The sequence below is a fragment of the Narcine bancroftii genome, chromosome 4 (genome assembly GCF_036971445.1).
Source record: "Narcine bancroftii isolate sNarBan1 chromosome 4, sNarBan1.hap1, whole genome shotgun sequence".
In the NCBI taxonomy this organism is placed as follows: Eukaryota; Metazoa; Chordata; class Chondrichthyes; order Torpediniformes; family Narcinidae; genus Narcine; species Narcine bancroftii.
This window is the reverse complement of record NC_091472.1, coordinates 263,300,028-263,322,843: the sequence shown is the minus strand read 5'-3', so window position 1 is coordinate 263,322,843 and position 22,816 is coordinate 263,300,028. Positions and strand designations below refer to the sequence as shown.

At 39.5% G+C, this 22,816-nt stretch overlaps 1 protein-coding gene across 6 annotated transcripts in view; it reads right to left on the bottom strand.

Annotated features, from left to right (window-relative positions):
* Positions 1–22,816, bottom strand: part of ptpn4a (protein tyrosine phosphatase non-receptor type 4a) — a 201,329-nt gene that overhangs the window by 57,022 nt on the left and 121,491 nt on the right. For all 6 annotated transcript variants that reach the window (XR_011356614.1, XR_011356617.1, XR_011356616.1 and 3 more), the window contains exons 16-17: positions 15,278–15,436; positions 8,049–8,208 (exon numbers count right to left, since the gene is read on the bottom strand). Coding sequence is in view for 1 of the 6 variants with exons in the window: in XM_069934869.1 (XP_069790970.1) it covers positions 8,049–8,208; positions 15,278–15,436 (319 nt within the window). In the remaining 5 variants the exon portion in view is untranslated. The remainder of the gene's footprint in view (positions 1–8,048; positions 8,209–15,277; positions 15,437–22,816) is intronic.

Genomic DNA, 22,816 nt, shown 5'->3' with positions numbered 1-22,816 from the left:
TAAATGAAAAGAATTCTCTCCTTCAGCTTTGTTTTTCTGTTAAAGTGTAAAGACCTTTAAAAAGGCACAAAGGAATCAGGTAACTGAATTAATCCTGTAAATTAGGGGTCTTTTCGGTTCACAGCAAAAAGAATTGCAGGATTGTATGTACTCTGACAATAAATCAAAATAATGAGCAATGTTATAGGAAATTGAACAAATTGGCTCAGTTTTTATATAGTTGTGCAAAAACAGCACAAAACACTGAGGAAATTAGTTTACAGTAAATCAAACATCTTTTCTGAATATATACACTTCCTAGATCAAGAGATTACAATTAAGGGTAAGGAGCAAGCCATTAGGATGGAGATGAGGAGGAACCTCTTCACTCAAGAGATGTAAACTTGTGGAACTCCCTCCCACAGAAAGTCGAAGCCAGTTGTGAGATAAATGGAAAAGGGCCCCAATGGTTAAAGGGCTCAGAAGAAATGGAGAGAAAGCAAGAATAGGATTCTGAGATAGTATGATCTGCCATGATCATATTGAATGGTGGTACAGACTGAAAAGCTGAATGGCCTTGCAGCTATTTTTTTTTAAATTTAAATCTATATTTTAAACAAAACAACACAAAATCAAAGCAGGAATAAGCTGTTTAGTGACTTATGCTTTATCTGCCAGCGATATCATGACTGACATATTACATCAGTACTTCTTCACTGTGCTAATTTCATTTCCTCAAATCTCTTAATATCCAGGAATTTATTGATCTCTGCCTCAAAATATATTCAGTGACCAACTCTCCATAGGCCATTGTAAAAAAATTCCAAAGATTCATTAACCTGCAAGTAATGGAAGCTCTTCATAACTGTCTTCAATGGCCAACCTCTTATTTTGGAACTGGGATTCCATTTTAGATAACCCATCCAAGAAAAAATGGTCCCCTGTCCACCTCAAGCAAGAATTTTGTATGTTGTAGGAGATCACCTCTCATTTTCAAAAAAATTTGACACTTCACGCCTTATTTCCTTGATTTATTTTCATAGATCAATATCCCAACACCAGGAACCAATCTGATGAATTTTCTAGCACTCCTTAGTAAAATCCCCATCATCTGATTCAAGCAACTGGTAAAACAAAAATATGAAAGTTTAAAATTGGCACCCCCAGTGGTCAGTTTGCCAATCTTTGCAAAACAATCTCAAGCAACGGAAAATTCACTTCTCTGGCATCTACCAATTCCCATAGGTGCTGTTTTATAGTACATCCTTCATTAGTAGGGCACTGAATCTCTACATGGTACTCCAAACCTCTATGACTTCTTTGTTCTTGTAAATGGCAATATTCTATTATTTTTAAATGCTTGCATGTTAATATTGTAATTTGTGCAAACAATGGCTCCCTCTGAATACCAACTCCTTTCATTCTCTCATGCGTTGGTTTCTATATGCTATTAAATTTAGATGTTCCTTTTCAATCACTCCAAACACAATCATTCTTTAACAGAGGGAAAAAAAGTTGAAATTGCACTACTTTTTTCTTCCCCAATTAGTGGCAAGGCCACTTAGAAACACATTTCTGGGAAATTGAAATAGCAATGACTAAGGGTAAAAAGAGGGAAATGTTGAGGAGAACATTCTTGATAAATACATTTCTGGCCCACAAGGAAGTGGGTATTGATGGTTTTGGTTCTTCACAGACCAAATGGAGGCACGAGATACATGCTAGAAACCGTAACCACAATACAAGGATTAGAATAGCTAAGGGAACTCTGCTCACAACCCCAAGATAAAAATAGTCAATTTCAGTGTAATGAGAACAATTCTAACTTAGGCAGACTGGAAACAAAGTTTGACCAGGAAGATCAAATGATGTGAGGGCTTTAAACAGCTCTTTTGACTTCAGTGAAGGTACCATCTCATGTGGAGGATAGGGAGGGAAATTGAAGACATACAAGAGACAGCAGCTGCTGTAATCTGAAGCTAAACACAATTTCTGGATGAACTCAAGATACATCAGTGAGAGAAAGAGAGTGGTTGATGTTTCATGAGCGACAAAACATCAACCATTCTTCCCCACCGCCTCGCGGATGGTGCATGACCCACTGAATTCATCTGGCAGATTGTGGTTAGCAAGAAAACTGGATCTCCTCAGATGACCATGAAAGAGTAAATTGCAACCTTGTTCAAATAAAAGGCAAGGGGATATATTCAGAAGCGACTGTTATGAGCCCAGAGGATCCCAAAACCCAGCAGCAATAGATAGTCACCAAGACAAATGGTTACTTAAACAAAAGATGCTTTTAATTATCTTTAAACATGAAAATAGAATCAAACTTTAATTTATCAGTATTGACTTACTTAACCCCCTTCTTATTCTAAGCGCACGTGTATGTAATGTGTGTTTAAGTTCAGAAAAGTTATTTGGTTCACATTCCAATCTCACTTCTCATTCCTCCAAATTCACTGGTTGCAGGCAATTCTTATACTGTGCACAGAATTTAACGTTTATGAAGTTCACCAGGCTTTGGTGCTTGAAAGGTAAATGGTTATCGCTCAGGAATAGATAGAATATGGACAAAGAAACAGATTGCACAGGTACATGGATATGGGCCAAATACAGGCAGGTGAGATTAGTGTGGGTGGGAGTAATTATCCCAACTTTCTTCTACTTTGTTGAATTCCCCGAACTTTCCCTCTACCATCTTGGCGCACGTTCACTTTTTCACCTTGATATTTTGGCGAAAATTTGTTGGGATTGCTGGGTAGTTGTTTTCTACCTTCTGTTGTTTTCTTTCTCAGGTTTGTGCATGGAGTGTGTGTTGGGTTTGTTTTGTTCCTCGTCGCCACTGTTGTGGATGCACTCACACAATTAAGACTCGGAAATGTAATGCTTTCTATTCCTTTACTTCTATTAGACTCACATGGCTACTGGCACACAAGGTTGTATATGTGGACATCATGATGTCCAGCAGAGGGTGGGCTTATATTCAACACTAAGCACCAAACTTCACTCCATCAAGGGCACCCACATGAGGCAGGGTCTTTAAAACGCAGCCTATATCCCCACGCGACTTCATCTCCAACATCGAAGAACTCGAGATGGCAGAGGCCGACAGCATCGAATCCACGCTACTGAAGATCAAACTGCGCTGGGTAGGTCACGTCTCCAGAATGAAGGACCATCGCTTTCCCAAGATCGTGTTATATGGCGAGCTCTCCACTGGCCACCGAGACAGAGGTGCACCAAAGAAGAGGTACAAGGGCTGCCTAAAGAAAGCTCTTGGTGCCTGCTACATTGATCACCGCCAGTGGGCTGATATTGCCTCAAACTGTGCATCTTGGCACCTCACAATTCGGCGGGCAGCAACCTCCTTTGAAGAAGACCGCAGAGCCCACCTCACTGACAAAAGACAAAGGAGGAAAAACCCAACCCCAACCAACCAATTTTCCCTTGCAACCGCTGCAACCATGTCTGCCTGTCCCGCATCGGACTTGTCAGCCACAAACGAGCCTGCAGCTGACGTGGACATTACCCCTCCATAAATCTTTGTCTGCGAAGCCAAGTCAAAGAAAAAGAAAAAAGGTTTAACCACAACTGTGTAGCCCACAATACTGTGGAAGGTCCAATAAACCACAAACATGCCCTCTTCCTCAGTATAATGGGCAGCAAAATATTCAACCTCCTGAATTATGCACAACTCTAAGGAACCATTTAAGCCCCAAACCACCAGTTATGACAGAAAGGCAACAATTCTATGAAAGGAGACAAGGACCAGGAGAAACAGTAACTAAATATTTGGCATCATTGCGCAAACTGGCGGAGCACTGTCATTTCGAGCAGTTTCTAAATCAAGCACTGCAAGACAGATTAGGGATGGGGCTGGCAAACCGGCAAGCAACGTAAAAATTATTAGGAATGGATCAAGACGTTACGCTACAGATTGCATACAGAACTGCCTCCAGCTCTGAAATGGCAGATAAAAATTTGGATGTGGATCAACCAGAGCTACTGGTCGGGAGGTCTTCCTGCCAACAATGCTTCTGCTTTGGGAAATACAACCACCGACCAGAAACTTCTTCAAAAATTCTAAATGCAACCATTGTGAAACAGAAGGACTTATCAAGGCTAAATGTTCGCTTCTGAAGTGCAGGTGGCCTGCAAATAAACAGGCAGCTAAAGTCAAAACAATTGCAGTGAGAGAGGCAACCTAGCAAAAATGAAGACCTTCAAGCTCCTGAAATTTCAGCTCCTTAGATATTGCACATCCGAGGAATAAACGGAAGAAACACAGCAATGTTTATACAGCTAAAAATAAACGGACACCCTCTGAAGATGGAGTTAGACACAGGGGCAGAGGTGTCCCAAATGCCATTACATCTAAAGGAATGCTTGCTACCATGCATCCCGGTAAAAACAACTGAAATAACTAAGATCAGTTACAGGAGACAGAATCAAAGTGTTTGGAAAATGTACAGTTGAAGTGCAATACAAACAGCAACAACCAAAACACTCTCTCTCTACATCGTAAATACCCAGGGACTAGCACTCTTTTGAAGAAACTGGCTACAACACATTCCCCTGGACTAGCTGGAAATCAGTTCAATACTAAATGTAAACCACACGGATACCTCCCAGCCAGAAATCGACCAAATCTTCAACAACCATGCAACGGTTTTCCAACAAGAATTGGAAAAAAATCAAAGGCGTTCAAGGTAAACTGTAAGTAGAAGATAATGCAGAACCAAAATTCTTCCAAGGAAGAACAGTCCCATTGGCTATGAAAGGAAAAATTTGAGGCTGAATTAAACAGACTAAAACATGACGGCATTTTGGAACAAATACAGTGATTGTGCAAGTGCCCATTGGACCTGTACGAAAAGCAAATGTTGAAATTACAAAATCACCATCAATCCATCACTCATAATACCTGAACACCCAATCCCAAGGCAGAATTGTTCTAAGCGCTAAACAGAGGGCAAAAAAAAAAAATCACAAAACCAAATTTGTGGCAAAATCCCCATCTGGGACTATTCACTTACACACCTGCCTTACGGAATTTCAGCAACACCTGTGATTTTTCAAGCAACGATGGACAAATTACTACATGGACTCTCAGTTGGGTGTTGCCTAGATATCATCATCATGGGCCAAAACAACAGTGAACACTTACAAAACCTTGAAAAGGTTTTGACCAGACTACAACAGGCTAATATACGATTACAAAAGGACAAATGTGTTTTCATGCGCCCCTCAGTAACATACCTTGGGTTTGCAATCAACAACGAGGGGGTGCGAATGAATCCAGCAGGAACAGAAGCCGTTCGCAAGGCCCCATACCCAACCAACAAATCGGAATTAGTTCTTAGGACTTGTTAATCACTACTGAAAACATATCCTTAATATGTCTACACTATGCAGCCCGCTGAACCAATTACTCAAGAAAGATCAAACATGGTATTGGAACACAAAAATTAAAAACACAGTCAATCAACTAAAGGAAATACTAACATCAACAAATATGGTGCTGATCCACTACGACCCTAGTAAAGAAGTTACACTAGCCATGGATGCTTCACCAGTGGGACAAGGAGCAGTACTATCTCAAATCACAGAAAAAGATGAGCAACCAGTAGCGTATTTTTTGCGAACATTAACTACAAGTGAACGCAATTATGCCCAACTAGTAAAAGAAGGATTGACAATTTTTGTGGTAAAAAAACTTCCACCAATATATTTATGGAAAATAATTCACCCTGATCACAGACAACAAGCCTCTTAGTTTAATCTTGGGGCCACACAAAGGTATACCAGCATTAGCTGCAGCCAGAATTCAAAGTGGCCATGCTACTAGCGATGTATAAGTATGATATAAAACAAACCAGGAACACGCAACAGCCATGCAGATGCCTTATCACGCGTGCCGCTACCAGAGATAACAACAAGAAGAAATCATTAAATGGAGAGCAGAGGCAGCAGCCGTCAACCAAGAACAACTTCAACAACTGCCCATTACAGCTCAGATGATCACAAAGGAAACCCGAAAAGATGCAAAATCTATACTTCACCCTTGATGGGTGGCCAGAATCTGAAGCCATTCCAGAAGATTTAAATAAATACCACACGCCACCATGAACTCAGTTGAAGAAATATGTTTACTATGAGGTTCCAGCCAAATGGCAAACTACCATGTTATCAGAACTACACCACAACCATCTGGGAATGGTACGAATGAAAGCACTGGCCCGGATGCACGTCTGGTGGCCCTCCGTGGACAAAGACAATGAAACAACAATAAGAGAATGCAAAGTATGTCGGTCAATGCAGCCAAATATTCTGCAAGCCGAAGCTAACCCATGGAAATGGCCATCCAAACCCTGGCATCAGATTCATGAAAACTTTGCCGGACCATTCATAGGTGAGACTTTCTTCATAGCTGTGGATGCAGTCCAATGGTTGACCTTGAGCATAAATTATTTAAGTGCTCAATAAAACACTGTCCATTCAGTTTTACAGCTGAAAAATACCAAAGCAGATCCCGCAATTGACTGTCTACGAGCTATCTTTGCCACTTATGGATTGCCTCATGAATTAGTTATGGATAATGAGCCTCAATTTACATTAGAACATTTAAAAAAAATTATGCATGACAACAATATCAGACATTTTTTCCACACCCTATCACCCAAGTACTAATTGGGAGGCAGAACGTTTTGTACAAACATTCAAAAAAGCAATGAAAACCATAAAACTTCTAAATGCTTCCTGGACACACAAAATCGCAGGTTTGCTATTTGGACACTGAAACACGCTGCATTCTACCACAAAACGCACCCCAGAAGAACTAATGTTTGGGCACAATCTGCAGACCAGGCTGTCCACAGTTAATAGATCTGGGTCTCAGATTGCAAAAAAAACAGCATCGCCACAGACCTCACCTAGAACATTGGAAGTGGGTGAGAGTTCTGGTTCAAGATTATAGACAATATAAAGACCCATGGGTGGTAGGAGTAATCTTACAAAAATTGAGCCCCTGCTCATACACTGTTCTAATAACAATAATTATTGTTCTAATAATAATTGAGCCTCTGTTACAATAAGTGTAGTGGGAGACCCATTTTGGAAGCAACACATTGACCAATTAAGAACATGGACTGACACTAACATCCATGAACTGCCCCTCTACCTCATCCCTCAAACAGAGTGGGGTGGGGGGGAGGGGACGGGCTGAGACAGTCATGGTACCAAGCAGTCCAGTGAGGACTCCAGTAACTAAGACACGCAGCCAGGAGGGCAACTAAGACAGGCAGTCGCCGCCGAAGGTCAATGAAGGCCCGACTATCTATGGGTCCTGAGTAAAGACTGGCACAGCCATCCACACCATGTGCCCTGATTATTATTAACTACTTTCCCTTTTATAATTATAATAACTCATGAATTGTATTCTAATTCTCACTTGTAGTCCTAGGCCCGACGTAATCTTATTAGTTCGAAGGGACCCAGTCAACATTTACTGCACTGGGGGAGGGGTGGGGGGAAGAGTGCTAGGTATAAGCCCATCTTCTGCTAGACATTACGATGCCCACGTCATGTCACCCTGTATGTCAGTAGCCATGTTAGTCTAAAAGAAGAAAAGGAATAGAAAGCATCACGTGCGAGTACATACACACTTGTGATGTTGCAGGCCAAATTAACAACCCTCTGGAGTTTATTCTTGTCCTGAGAGTTGTTCAGACAGTGATGCAACCAGCCAGAATGCTCTCCACAGTAGACGTGTAGAAATTTACAAGTCTTCGGTGACATACCAAATCTCCTCAGATTCCTTATAGCGTATAACCGCTGGAGACCCTTCTTTGCGATTGCATCAGGACAGATCCTTAGAAATGTTGACACCCGGGAATTTGAAGATCTTGACCCTCTCCACTATTAAGCCCTCGACGAGGATTGAGTCGTGTTCCTCATGAAGACCATAATCATCTCCTGGGTTTTGCTGACTTTGAGCGCAAGGTTGTCATCATCACACTATTATATAATTGACATTCTGTAAAATATATTCCTCAACCATTACTTACAGTTGATTTTTCTGATGTTGGTGTAGCATCCAAGTAGTCGTTGTAGTGGGAGTCTGGTTCTTGCTGGCATGTGTAAGCTTGGTGAGCCAAGATTGTTGTATTTTTCTTTTGTTTTGGTGGCAATGCAGGTGGCTGTCCTTCTCCCACTATTTCCTGACAACTAGAAGAATATTAGTTTTAGTGTTTTGCAGTTTCACATTGATACTGCCCTGCAGCCAAAACAGTTAAACAAAGTTGACCTTGAGCATAAATTATTTAAGTGCTCAATAAATACACTAAACAAGAAGGAATTTATTAGATACCTTCTCTATTTAAAGATTTAATATTACAACAATGAGCAACAAATAAATTGAAAATACTGAGAAAAAAAATATTAAAAACTCCTCAGGTCATTCATCATCCAAGAATTGATATCAGAAGTTAATGATTTATTTTTCTGCCCAAAGAGACACATCTGCTGTGTATTTTATCATTTACCTTTATTGCTTGTTTCACTGTTAGATGAAACAAAGAAGCAACATTCTGAAGATTAAAAACTCCAACAAACGGTTTGTTTTTAGATTTATTCAGCTCCAACTGAGATAGTGAGAATTTATTCTACCTTATTCTATAACTGGTAGGATTCTTGGGTTGGGAATGCTGTTAAAGCAGCTTTGGTGCGCAGTTGTAAATGGGCTACATCAAATCCAAATATTCCAGATTCAGAATGAACACTGAAGGAAATGGAAAAGCTGACAATGAAGCTGACTGCTTTATCCTGCACAATGTTAAAACTTAGTTTTGCTGGAACTGCTCGTGATAAGGGTGGGAAGAGTGAGGAATTGTGCCACAATAGAATAATGTCCCTGGAGCCACAGCATGTGTGGGGTTAGATCACAGTGTTCTGTCCAGCAGTGAACAACCCCCACCAAGGCCTTGAGCCTGGAGAAACAAAAACTGGACATGTTGGATCCTTGAGCTGCTGGAGGAAATCAGCAGACATGCAGCATCAGTGGGTAGAAATGGTCAGTCAGCATTTCAGGTTGGGATTCTTTATCGAGACCAAGGTGAAAAGGAGGTGATATTACATAAAGGGGATCAAGAAGCTTGGGAAAGGTATAATAGGGTACAGGCGTGCAAGGTGGAGACAGGTCGAATGAGGAAAAGAGGGGGAAGAAAAGATGGACAAAGAAAAGGAGCAGGTAAATAAACTGTGGAACCCGATATGATAGAAGTTATTTAAAATTGGAAAAATTGATGGCCATGCCAGAGTTAAGGCTGTCCATTGTCATTGCTCATGTTTGGCCTATCCTAAAAATGGAGGAGGCCAAGGACTGACTGATCTTTGGCAGAATAGTTGGGTAGTGGAATGGTTAGCAATATGAAAGTCAAGCTTAGACCCACAAACAAAGTTGGTGTTCAGTAAAAAGGTCACGCAATCTGTATCTGGTCTCAACTATATGGAGGAGGCCACATGGAGTACACCATCTACAGAATAGGTTGAATAATGTGAATGCAAAGCTTTGCTTCAGGTGGGCCTGGATGGAGGTGAGGGGGATATGTAGAGACAAGTTGTGCACTGTGAATACACTGGGAAGTGCCCCAGAAGGGGTGGGGGTGAGTAGTGGTGGTAGGAGAAGAATGGATAAGGGAGTATCAGAGAGACATATTCCTGCAAAAAGCAGATGGGGTGGAGAGGGGAAGATATGCCCAGTCGTGGGATTGCACTGAAATTGCAAAAGTGTTGGAGGATAATGAGTTGGATGCAAGTGGGGTGAAAAGTGAGGACCAAAGGGACTCTGTTCAGATTTTGTCTACGGGAGCTGGAGTTGGAAGGGAGTATGAAAAGTGGAGATATAGGCACAGCTTTTATCAATGACAGTAAGTGGGAATCCACGTTGATAGTGGAAAATTCAGCAATGGTAATACTGTCAAATGTTGTAGTGTTCGGATAAGCCTGACGGCTATGATCTTTATGTACCATGATCATTATCTGCAACAAGCATGAAACTTCCAGGTTTTGTTGCACATCAGCATGGACTACTTTATTACTTGAGAAAGCTATGAATATAGATGAAGATTGTACTATCAGCAAACATCTTCACACCTGACATGGTGAGAGACCACTGAAGCTGCAAATAGAACTATGAATTTTTCCTAAGAAAAATGTAGTAAATCCTAGGCTGGAGAAACTCAGCAGGTCACGCAGCTTCCAGAATGCAAAAGGCAGCTGATGTTACAGACCAGAGGCCTTCTTTAGGAGTGCCTGAAATCAGACAGACACCTGAATATAAAGGTGGTTAGGGAAAGGAAGGGAGGGGAGGGGGGGTGGTAACCAGGGTCACAGGTGAGAGGTAATAGATGGATATAGGTGGGAGGGTAAAAGGGAAAGAAGCTGAAAAGTAACAGATGGCAGAGAGCCAAGAGGGATAGCACTGATAGAAGGAAGGGAGCTGGATGGAGACAAAGAGATGAGGGAAGGTGAAAGACGGAGTGGGGGTGAACAGAAATTGGAGTTTGATATTGGGGTGGTGTAACGTGATCGATAGTACTCGGAGACTTGTGGGGAACACAAACGTGCTTTTATTAGCTTACAACTAACAGCTGGTATCTACAATAGACGTCAGGTAAATCGGAGGTAAGGTGGGAAAATAATTTATATTGGGACTGGTGGGGGGTGGGGGGAAGAGACGAGCCAAGAGGAAGGGTTGACCAAGTAATCTATATGTGCAGTAAATTCCAGTTCACTGCATTCACCCCTTCTTACAGAAAAGAAACTGCGGTTGAAAATAGAGACCTCATTAAGCAAAACAAATTTTTTACAATTATTTACAAGTTGAGTCTGTCAGGTGACCTGGTTACTCTGGTTAAGCGCCTTAGTACTGGTGGACTTTGCTCTTCCAGAACCTCTTGTGCCTTGTGTGGTTCTTGGATCGTGGGATTCAAAGGTGGACTTTGGGGTCCCAGATCTGATGGTAGCTCCATTAGAACCATGTCGTCCGGAACCCTGCACTGGGTATTTGGAGGCTCCAGGCCTATTGTGGGTGTTGGGACCTCAGTTCCTGAAGGTGCCAGATCTCTGATCGAGACAGTGTCCTCCCTGCCATCCAGGTATGCCACATGAACAGTGAATTCCAGTTCACTGCAGGTGGTAGGTAAGGACAAAATGAACTTGTAGCATTTTGTGAGTTGGGAGGAGGGGAAGGGGTGGAGGGAGAGGAGGCCAGGGTAGATGAGCAGGGAATAGAAGAGATGTGGGTAAGGACCATGTTAATGGCAGTTGAGGTGTAAACAACCTTTTCAGGATATCTCAGAATCTTGAAATGGAAAGCTGCATCTCTTGGAGCACACGTGTTGAAGAATGAGGAATTGTGAAAATAGAATAGAATTCTTTACTTTCTGCACATCTGCCCTGGGCCCCTCCCACTCTCAGAACCTCCCCAGATGCAAGGACAGGATTCCTCTCATTCTTGCCACCACCCTATCAACTTCTATATCCTACAATAGGATCCTACCTCCAGACACTAGTCCCTTTTCCTCACAGTGATCACTCCCTCATCACTTTCCACCAATCACCCTCTTGGTATCTATTTCTGTGACTGTGATAAGTACTTCACTTGCACCTATACCATCTTCCTTACCACTGTTTGAGGTGCCAAACAGTCCTTCCAAGTGAAGGAACATTCCTCATATGAATGTTGATATAATTTACTGCTTCCATTGCTCCATACGTGGCCACCTCAACATGTTGGTGCAGACTAGGAGATCACTTCCTTGAGCACCTTCTCTCTATTCACTGGCCAACCACATTAGTCCTACACCCTATCATCACACTGACATGTCTGTCCATGATCTCATGCACTCCCATATTAGAGGAACCACATGTTATATTCCATCTCAGTTGTCTCCAATCCCCTCCCTGGTCTTTTTATTCTTCATCCCGGTTTTCCTTCCTGCAGCTGCCCACCCTCCTTCCCTTCCAACTATCAGAGAGCTATCTTTCATAGCCCTCTGCACTTCTCAGCTTCTGTTTTCCATTTTTTCATCTGTAACCACCTCTTACCCGTTAGCCAGTGATCCTTCTCTTTCCCCTTTTCCTCCCCTACCTTTTTATTCAGTGTCTGTCTGATTTTCAGCACTCCCGAAGGTGGTCTCAGGCCTGAAACGTTGACTTCCTTTTACTTTCTATGGATGAGACGTGACCTGCTGAGTTTCTCCAGCACTTTTGTGTATTGCTTGAGACCTCTTGCAAGTCTGACCTGAGATGATTGGCTTCCAATAACCACAATTTTATTTCTTTCTGCCAGACATGACCTCAGCCATTTAATTTCCCTTGAATTTGTCCAGTGCATCTTCATGTTATCCCCTGCCATGAAAGTTATTGCTCTTATAAAAACAGAACTAAGTGCAGCTCTGCAGTTCGGGCCTGAATCTAGTATATCATGTGGTTTGGAAAAGAGTGATCCTGCTGGAACTCAAACTAAATGTTTAACTCAAATCTGTTAGCTGACAAATCAAGGAGTAAGCTTTTGAACAATAATTAGCCCAAAAGCATTAGTCTTGTTTTGTGTGACCTGGATATAACAAACAGTTTTGCATTTTGTTTGGTACTGGTCAGTTATTGCTCTGCCAAAATAGCATGGTAAGACATGAGCAACTTCTGCTGTAATTTTCAGGGCTACAGAAGGTGAGCAAATTTAAGTTTTTTGGACCCAACACACTAATGGTATCATGAAGAAAGCATGTCAGGACCTCTATTTCATCACCTTGCCGAGGTTTGGTATGACATTGGAAACCCTGTCAAATTTCTACAGATGTGTGGTGGAAAACATGCTGACCGGTTGTATCACGGACTGGTTTTGTGACACCGATACCTGAGTGGAGAGCCCTCCAAAAGATAGTGGATGCAGCCCAGGACATCACAGGCAAAACCTTCCCCACCAGTGAAAACATCTACAGGGAACACTGCCATCAATGAGCAGCAGCATTGTATTTTTAAGGAAAGAATACACAACACACACCACCCAGCACATGCTCTGTTCTTACTATTACCATTAGGAAAGAGGTATAGGTGCCACAAGACTCGCACCACCAGATTCAGAAACAGCTGCTACCCTTCCTCAACAACAAACTCAATCAGGGACTCATTTAATGAATCTTACTTTTGCACTTTTATTGATTTATTTCCCTCTATATTGCAGTTTGTTTACATTTCTTTATTTGTTTACATGTGGATGTTGAATACAGTTTTTTTTGTACTACCAAAAAGTAGTAATTCTGCCTAACCCACAGGAAAAAGCATCTCAGGGTTGTATATGATGTCATGTACTCTAACAATAAATCTGAAATCTGAAGATGTTACTGAAGCCGATAGCTTTTGCCATTATCCATTTGCTCAGGCAGTTTTTGATGTTGTGTCAGAAGAACTTAAACAGCTGAAGATGACTGAGGGGCAATAATCATTGATCATCATTTTGGCACTTCCAGCTGAAGTGATACCCTTTACTTCTCTGGACTGTGTGACTGCTGAGTTTCTCTATCACATTGGTATACTGCACATATTTCAAGCCTTGCCTTTCGCTGTTATGAACTAGGCTTTGCCTTCATCGGAGACACTGCTCTTCCTTTCACATGCTTTCAACTGGGTGCAAACAGGATTGCTGTGCTTTGATTTAATCAAGTAAACGCACTGGGTGAGAAGATAAATGTCTGGTGCCTCAGTAGTTTCCAGTTTCAGTTTTTTTGGTTACCAAGTGTTCCATTAATCCATTTCAATGAGCTATTACAATCCACAAGAATGTGATTAATGCTCAAGTCACATCAGGCAGATTTTCCTTTCTCAAGACGTGAGTGAATCGGATGGATATTTTAATGTTAATTCACTAGCTTCATGGGAAGTTGCACTGATTTTATACGTATGTTAAATTCTCAGGTTTCACGATGGGTTTAATCTAATTTTTATTGCTCAATCATACTAAAGAACTCCATTACTGTATTTTGCACCGAGGACCAGAGAACACTGTTTCGCTGGGTTGTATTTGTGCAATCAGATGACGATAAGATTGACTTCAATACAAACTTCAATAAAATAGGCACATCAAGCCAAAGGTGGTGATTTGGGCAGAGCAAATGCTTGTTCAAAAACATTTTTTTTTAAATGTTCTTAAGACAGAGCTTGAAATGGATAGATGATAGAACTGTGAAGAGATACAACACATTTTTGTGGTGTCAGTCTTTCTCTCCACCCGATTCACATGGTTGTAGCACCCAAGTTCTAAATCATGTGACATTGCAGAGCATGAAACTGCACCACAGACCAACATGCACAGCTGATATCCAAGGATTATGCAAACATTAAATAGTTTGAACATTAACAAATCGACAAACAGCACTTGTATGTTAAGTAAAATAAATTTTGCACATTCCTTCAACCAAATGAAATGTTCTGAATTTTAAAACAGATAAATATGCTATCATCCAACAACTTGCAACTTTTACTGTAGAAGCTGCATTATTGACATTTTAAAACTTAATTATGATTGCATGTTCTTGAAATTGTTTGCTCCAAATGCACCTTTCATATTAGTTCAAGTTGTGGGTTTCTAGAACTTTAGCTAAGTACCATATTGCTTGTTTTATCTTGCACAATTATGATTAGAAAAAGTATTAAAACATGATAAAATAGCACATTCTGTGCCATATCCTAGACAATTTGCTTAATGATAAATACTGTTCAGTGGGCCGTATTACCTAACTCAGGACTCATTTTGTTTCAACAGATCATGTTAACTACATCAACAGTTTTCCCACTTTAGGAAATTACATCCAGTACCCAAGTACTGTATTTCAAGATTATAAAGCATATGGATTTCACATTAATAAATGCAACCATTAAGTGAAATCAATTCAATTAAATTTATCTAGAGTGAAACCATTTCAAACATCTCATCATCTTGCACAAACTGCAATTTGAATCTTGAATAAGCCACAGAAAATGTGGCTTCTACTCAAAATATCTTACATTCAAATAAATCTAAATGAAAAAAATTATTCATCTATGTAAAAAGATTCAACATGGAATTAATGTTAGCATGGGATAAGGTAAAATCAAAAGCCAAAATGAATGAAGAAAGCATTAAAAAAATAATCTGCTCTCAACTCCAGTTGATCCAGTCAACACTTTAAACTAACCTAAATGCAGGTCAATCTTCTGAACAAGTGTGACAAGTAAAGGATACGAGAAAACTTACGGCGGTGATTCCAGGATAATACTGTTTGCTTGTGTGGAGGAAGGAGATTTGTGGTTAGCGAAGACTTCACTTGAAGAAGTGTGCACAATGTGATCAACTAAGTGCCCAACAGATGAGGGTCTCAGACGACTTCCTTCCTGAGTAAACGTGGAGATTCGACTTTGTTCCAAAAATTTATTGGCAGTTTTAGTTACAAATACAAAGGAGAAAAAACTAAATTAAATACACAATCGTCGGATCAGTTACCACATGCTTTTACTAATTCTTAATGATAATGCAACCATTTATAAACTAGAGATAAAAACCCCTTTTAACCACCTTGCCCCCCCCCCCCCTTAAAACCACAATAGCATCACATATCGAACACCTTTATATTACAATTTAATCCAGTACTTTTTTTATATCCCAAATATGTGTGGAACAGTTTCAAATCTTGCTATTTGTGTAATGTATACATTTTCTTATATGACAATGCACCATATCTCAATGGCTAAAGCTCAACAGTTCTGAATGGAAAGCAGTTACTGAATTACTACTATATTTACACAAAAGTAAAAGTCTTGGGCTTAATGACATTAAAATACTAAATTTATGTCACCTTGCTCAATTTCTGTTATTGACATGGAGCCCAGCAGCAGACAAAACCTGAGATTTCCTACTATTTACAGCTGGAAGGAAGGACAAAATACACCTCACTCAGGGATTCTGGATTCAAGACTCCATCGATTTCAATACTGTCAACAAAAAAAAATTAAAAGACCACAAGACATAGGAGCAGAAATAGGCTATTCAGCCCATCGAGTCTGCCTTGCCATTCAATCATGAGCTGATCAATTTTCCCACTCAGCCCCACTGCCAGGGCTTCTCCCTGTAACTTTTGATGCCCTGGCAAAATCAAGAACATATCAATCTCTGCCTTAAATACACCCAATGATCTTGTCTCTGCAACCACCTATGGTTACAAATTCCATAGTTTCACTACCCATTGGTTAAAGAGATACTTCCACATCTTTGTTCTAAGTAGCAGCCCTTCAGTCCTGAAGTTGGGGTCTCTTGTCTTGGACTCTCTCACCATGGGGAAACAACCTTTCTACATCTGCTCAGTCCATGCCCTTCAACATTGAAAATGTTGCAATGAGAGCCCCCTTCACTCTCTCAAATTCCAACGAGTACAGACCAAGAGTCATCATACATTCCTCATGATATCCCTTTAATTCCCAGAATCATCCTTGTGAACCTTTTAAGTCTAACATCAGCACAGCACAAGGAGCCCAAAACTGCTCACAATACTCCAAGTGAGATCTCACATCCCTGCCCTTGTATTCCATTCCTCTTGAAATAATGGCAGCAGATTAATGACATTTCTTTATGAACTCAATTTTTTTAAAGTTTGATTCAACTTTAGTAGTTTTAGACAAAAGTTATTAAATTATCCACAACATGGACAGTTGGTAAAAATTAAATCATCCTCAACCTAAACAAAATGGAAAGTTGGGGAATGCATTTCCCAAATGTCAATTTTTCATAGGAATTTCAGAGACAGGACACACTGTGCTGCTTGAGGTTCCAACCTTTCCAAGGCTTTGTTACCAAAATCCTGGATGCATTGAGGCAAGTATGTACATCCATGTCAAGTGAAACGGAAAGAGAAAATGTCATTGCTTGCAAGAGCCAGCTCAATGAAGACAAAACAAAAAAAACTGCAGATGCTCCAAATCTGAAATGCTTTGAATACTTAGGTAGTTACACAGCATCTGTGATGCAACAATGTCTGTTACTTAATTAACACCATACCAGAAACTTAAATGCTTATTTCTCATCAATGAATGATTCCAATTCAGTATATTTGATCTTTAGTCATTTAATTTATAAATAAAAAAAATTCCAAAAATCAGCCAAGAGAGAATAATCATTATTCTGAATTATTCAGTCCTGCAGAGCTATTAAAAAAAACATTAGTCCATCTAGGACACAGTAATGACAGCTGAATTTCAAATTCTTTATTCTACCTGCATTCTTGGATGATCTTGCACAAATTCTGTTTGTACAAAATTTGAAAAGAATTTATTTGGACTTCCAGGCAGAAAAATCTTCAAGGTTGCAGGTTGACACAGCACAAGTCGATATCCTTTCTCACCACCACCCCCCCCCCCCCCACCCCCCTCCACCACTCACCAAAAGAGCCTTCTTAACTGGATTAAATTCTCTTCTTCTCCTTGATAAATCTATCCATTTGTAGAGGGTTCTATCATGGTAGAACAAAACTCTACTTCATATTCAAAAGGGCCTTTCCTTGCTAAGTATTCCTTCTGCTGCAAGGCTCAAGATCTTCTATCTTGATATCAGAGGAATTTAATTAGCACAGAAAGCGGGTTCTAATTTGGAAGTGGTTTTCCTTCAAGAGCACTTTCAATCTCAATAGAGTATTCAAAATTCTGTGCTCCCAAGACTTCAGAAAAAGCCTGTGGTGGGCTGTTAGACAGAATCAGACACACACAAGGTAAAGACTGTAGAACAGGCTTTAATCCACAAAGACTTCCACAGAGCCAGGCTGGCTGTGGCTGCAGCAACTCAGTGTGAGGCCTCAGGAGGCCGGCGCAGGCTTATATCCCAGAGCGTGATTGACACCTGACCAGGTGGGGCTTGATCCCTTCAGGCCAACTGAATGGCAGCTGGCCAGGTGTTCTCCTGTCCCCTTACTCTCCTGCAGGTACAGAGGTTGCCCCCTGCAGTAGGCCAGTGGTGTACCACCACAAAGCAATTGGGCCTTATTCCTCCACTCCTTTAAGGCCCACTATTTTAATATTGTTTCTTCTACTAAAAATTTCCAATACATTTTTTGATTTTCCATAGTCAAAACAGTAGTAGTATCTTCTACTCTTGTCACCCTGTCATCAATATGTTGCATTTCTTCCTGCACCTTTTATTTTCTCATCCAATTTATCCAACTTTCTCTTAATTTTGTTCACTGCATCCAAGACTGTTTATTCCTCCTTTCCTTCCTTGAAGCTGTTAATAGTTCAACAATGGTTACATCCTCAACTTTACTTTTACCTTTAAAAGTCTTAACTTCTTTCAATACCTCCTCTTAACGTTGCTGTTCTTCATCGCTACTAGACCCTTGTGACCCCAACTGTCACTGAAGGTCCCAACTTTTCACGCATGCGCAGTATACTTCAAGGTTCTTCCCTGATGCCATCTCTCTGCTGATGTGGGCGAGTGACGGCATTCACTCACCCAGGGAACAGCTTGAACACTAGTTCCCTGTTTCAAACTTCTACTCTTCTCTTCAAATTGGGCTCCATATAGGGCTGTAGCAGGTTTTTTTTCCCCTTTCTTCAGAAGCATTTTTAAAATCTTATTTCAGTGTTTAAGTACTGGGGGGATGGGGGAGGGAAATGAGGTACTAACTGCTAATGGATCCAGGTGAAAGAGATCTTATCTAAATGGTTCTCTCCCCCCCCCCCCCCCCGATGTCACTTGTTGATAGAATTAATGTCATCAAAATGAACATTCTGCCTAAATTTTTATGTTTATTCAGGCAATTCTGGTTTTTATACCAAAGATATTTTTTGACTCAGTTGAATCTATTATCTTTTCATATGTATGGAACAATAAGAGTCAATATTGAATAAATCTAATTTACAAAAATCAAAAATAGATGGGGTTTTGCTTTGTCTAACCTGAGACATTATTGGGCTATTAATATTAAATACATTATTTTCTGGATTCATTACATAAATAAATTGGACTGCCCAGAATGGACATCCATGGAGCTGAAAAGTTTTAACAAATTTGCTCTGGCTACACGATTTGGTGCTTCCCTTCTGTTTTTTTTTACGGTGAAAGTGAATAAATTGAAAGGCAGTTCGGTCATCAAAAATTCGTTATAAATTCAGTTTCAATTCAGGCGGTCTTGAACTGAAATTTTTTTATTATCTGCTCCATTAATAATTTCTTTTTCCTTCCATCTTGCCTTGATTGGAGAGAATGGAGAGAAAAGGGTATCACTTCATTTGATTTATTTGTAGAGGGTTGTTTAATGACCTTTGATCATTTGTCACATAAATTTAATCTCCCTAATTTCCATATTTTTTTTAGATATTTACAGGTTAAAGATTTTCTGAGAAACCAAGTTCCTACTTTTTTGTTCTCCCATGATAGTAATTGGACTGACTTTTTTTTCTGTTAAATTCTTGTCAAAAGGGTTTAATAGGATTCAATTGTGGATTAATTTCTAAAGTACATTGCGTTTCTATGAACAAAATTAAGAGTGCGAGGGAGAGTGACTTACAAACTATTCTTTCTAAGGATATATGGACCAACTATTTAAAATTGGTCCATTCCTCTTCCATTTGTGCACATCATTCACTTATTCAAGATAGTACATCGAGCACATTTATCCAAGGATTAATCAGCTATAAGTTTTCCTCCTATCAACCCTGTATGTGTCTGATGTTGTAATGGGGTTGCTTCCTTATTTCATTTTTTTGGTCCTGTTCAGCATTAGATCACAATTGGAAGGAAAATTTCAATGCATTTTCCTGTATTTTCTTGGTTACTATTCAACCTCATCCGATTACAGCTGTATTTGATGTGATGATAGAGTACAGTCGATTATCGGTGTCAGGTTGCCATGTGATAGCTTTTGCCACTTTAATGGCTAGAAGATGTAATTTACTAAGATGAAAGGAGTCTAATCCTCCCAGTTATGCTCAATGGATGACCCAAACCACATCATGTTTGAACCTCGAGATTTGATGTTTTGAAAACTGAAGTTAATTTAATAAAATGTGGCACACTTTTATGGAATATTTTAATGTTTAATGAATAATAGTGGTTTACTCTTTTGTAAGCAACAAACAAAGCATTTGTCATCTTTTTCTGAACTTATTTACATATAAGGAAATTCACCAATGTATTATACTTTGGTAGTTTAAAGCACCCCAGCAGCTTTTTCTTTTTTTTTAATTTTAGAGGGCATAGATTTAGGATTAGTTACAGCTTTTTTTTTGTTTATTTTTCTGCAGGAACAAGAAATATTAAATTCAGTTTATTATTAGTTGCAATATACCTATACAGCACATTTTTCTTGTTCTTACACTTTAAAAATTATATTATATTATAAATGACTGGATTATGTGTTTTTGTGACCTTGGTGGCAGCCTGTAAATGAGAGGCAGGTAGTGTTGTGTATTATTCAAACAACACTTTTTTTTGAGGGAGGGTTTTACTGTGTCTATATTCTTTTTCTTTCTTTGGCTTGGCTTCGCGGACGAAGATTTATGGAGGGGGTAAAAGTCCACGTCAGCTGCAGGCTCGTTTGTGGCTGACAAGTCCGATGCGGGACAGGCAGACACGGTTGCAGCGGCTGCAGGGGAAAATTGGTTGGTTGGGGTTGGGTGTTGGGTTTTTCCTCCTTTGCCTTTTGTCAGTGAGGTGGGCTCTGCGGTCTTCTTCAAAGGAGGTTGCTGCCCGCCGAACTGTGAGGCGCCAAGATGCACGGTTTGAGGCGATATCAGCCCACTGGCGGTGGTCAATGTGGCAGGCACCAAGAGATTTCTTTAGGCAGTCCTTGTACCTTTTCTTTGGGGCACCTCTGTCACGGTGGCCAGTGGAGAGCTCGCCATATAACACGATCTTGGGAAGGCGATGGTCCTCCATTCTGGAGACGTGACCCACCCAGCGCAGCTGGATCTTCAGCAGCATGGACTCAATGCTGTCTATATATAGTTGGAATATATATCCTTTATTTTCTTTATTAGGATTGCCAAAGTGCATGTTGACATATTGGACATTGAGTAGTGGATTTAAGGAGAGGAGATTTGCATGCGGAGGTGGAAGAAATAATACTAAACTGATTGAATGTGGTTTATTAAGATGATTAAACCGTGAAATTTATAAATTTTAATGTTTCTGAGTTAAATAGGCCGGAGAAGAGAAAGAGAGTAATGACATTAGAAAATGGGAGTTGAGTTGGCTTTTTTTTTTATATATACAAGAAACCAATTTAATTGAAAAAGAACATCTGAAATTAAAAAGAGATTGGGTATGTCGTGGGTTGTTAGGCAAGAGGTGTGGCAATTCTGATGAAAAAGAATTTCCAATTAAAATTTAAAATGTTCTACCTGACTCTTCAGGGAGATATGTGATGGTACACTGTCAAATGCATCCGGAATTATGTACCCTTTTGAATTTGTATGCACTTAATGTTGATGATGAGAAATTGATTCAAGAAATATTTCTTAATCCAGCAGATGCACATGGAAATATTTTAATAGGAGATTTTAATTTTTGTTTGTATCCATTTTTAGATAGATCTACTAGAGGAATGACAAGAACTAAAGCAAAAAAGTCTACATTGGTATGAATGAGAGATTTAAATTTTGTAGATTAATGAAGGAGAATTCATCCTAGATAAAAAGGATTATTCTTTTTATCCAAGTAGACAAGATTCTTATTCAAGAATGGATTTAATTTCAGCACAGATGCAAGTTAGGATTTTAGAAGCTGAGAATTTTGACTGATCATGCTCCTTTATTAATGACGATTGTAATGCCTGATAAAGAGAAATCCGTTTATAGATGGAGACTGAAACCACTATTACCAAAATGAATGGATTTTTGTTATTTTATTAGAAGACAAATTCAGATATTTTGTGATATAAACTTGAACTCTGTGAATGATGAGTTTATAATATGGGATGCTCTGAAAGCATATTTGAGAGGGCAAGTTATAATTTTTACTTCTAAAATGAAAAAGGAGTATATGAAAAAGATAGATCAATTTTAAAAAAAATGGTTTTGGAAAATGATCTTCAGAGGTACTGAAGATAAATGTAAACAACTAATTAATAAAAAAAACTTCAGTATAGTACATCACAAACTTATAGAAAGCGATTACAAGAACTAAACAGAGGTATTATGAATTAGGCGAATGATCACATCAAGTACTTGCATGGCAACTAAAAGCGGAGCAGGTTTCGAGAACGATTAAGAATGACTCCAATGTTATTAGTTTTAAACCTTTAGAAATAAATTCAGCTTTTAAGAGTTTTTATTCTCAATGATATAGGTAGGAATCTTTAAAGGATGATAATAAAATATTTGGATATCTATCTCAGGCAAGTTTACCAAGATTGGGTATGGAAGAACAGACAGAATTTAATGTCCACCTCACACAGAGGTCAGGGAAGCAATAAGTTCACTACAAAGTAATAATTCTCTGGGAGAAAATGGCTTCTGTCTGAATTTTATAAAGAATTTAAAGATTTATTAATTTCTATTTTTCTGGAAATGTTAAAGCAGACATCAACAACTCACACTTTCCCAGAATCATTTACAACAGCAATAATTATTGTGATACCAAATATAGAGACCCTTTAAAACCTTCATCTTATAAACCTATTTCATTATTAAATGCAGATAAGATTGTTGCCAAAATTTTGGCAAATGACTATTATCTGAATTAATAAATGTAGACCAAACAGATTTTGTAAAAAATCAATTGGCTGATAATGTGGTTAGATTACTTAGTATT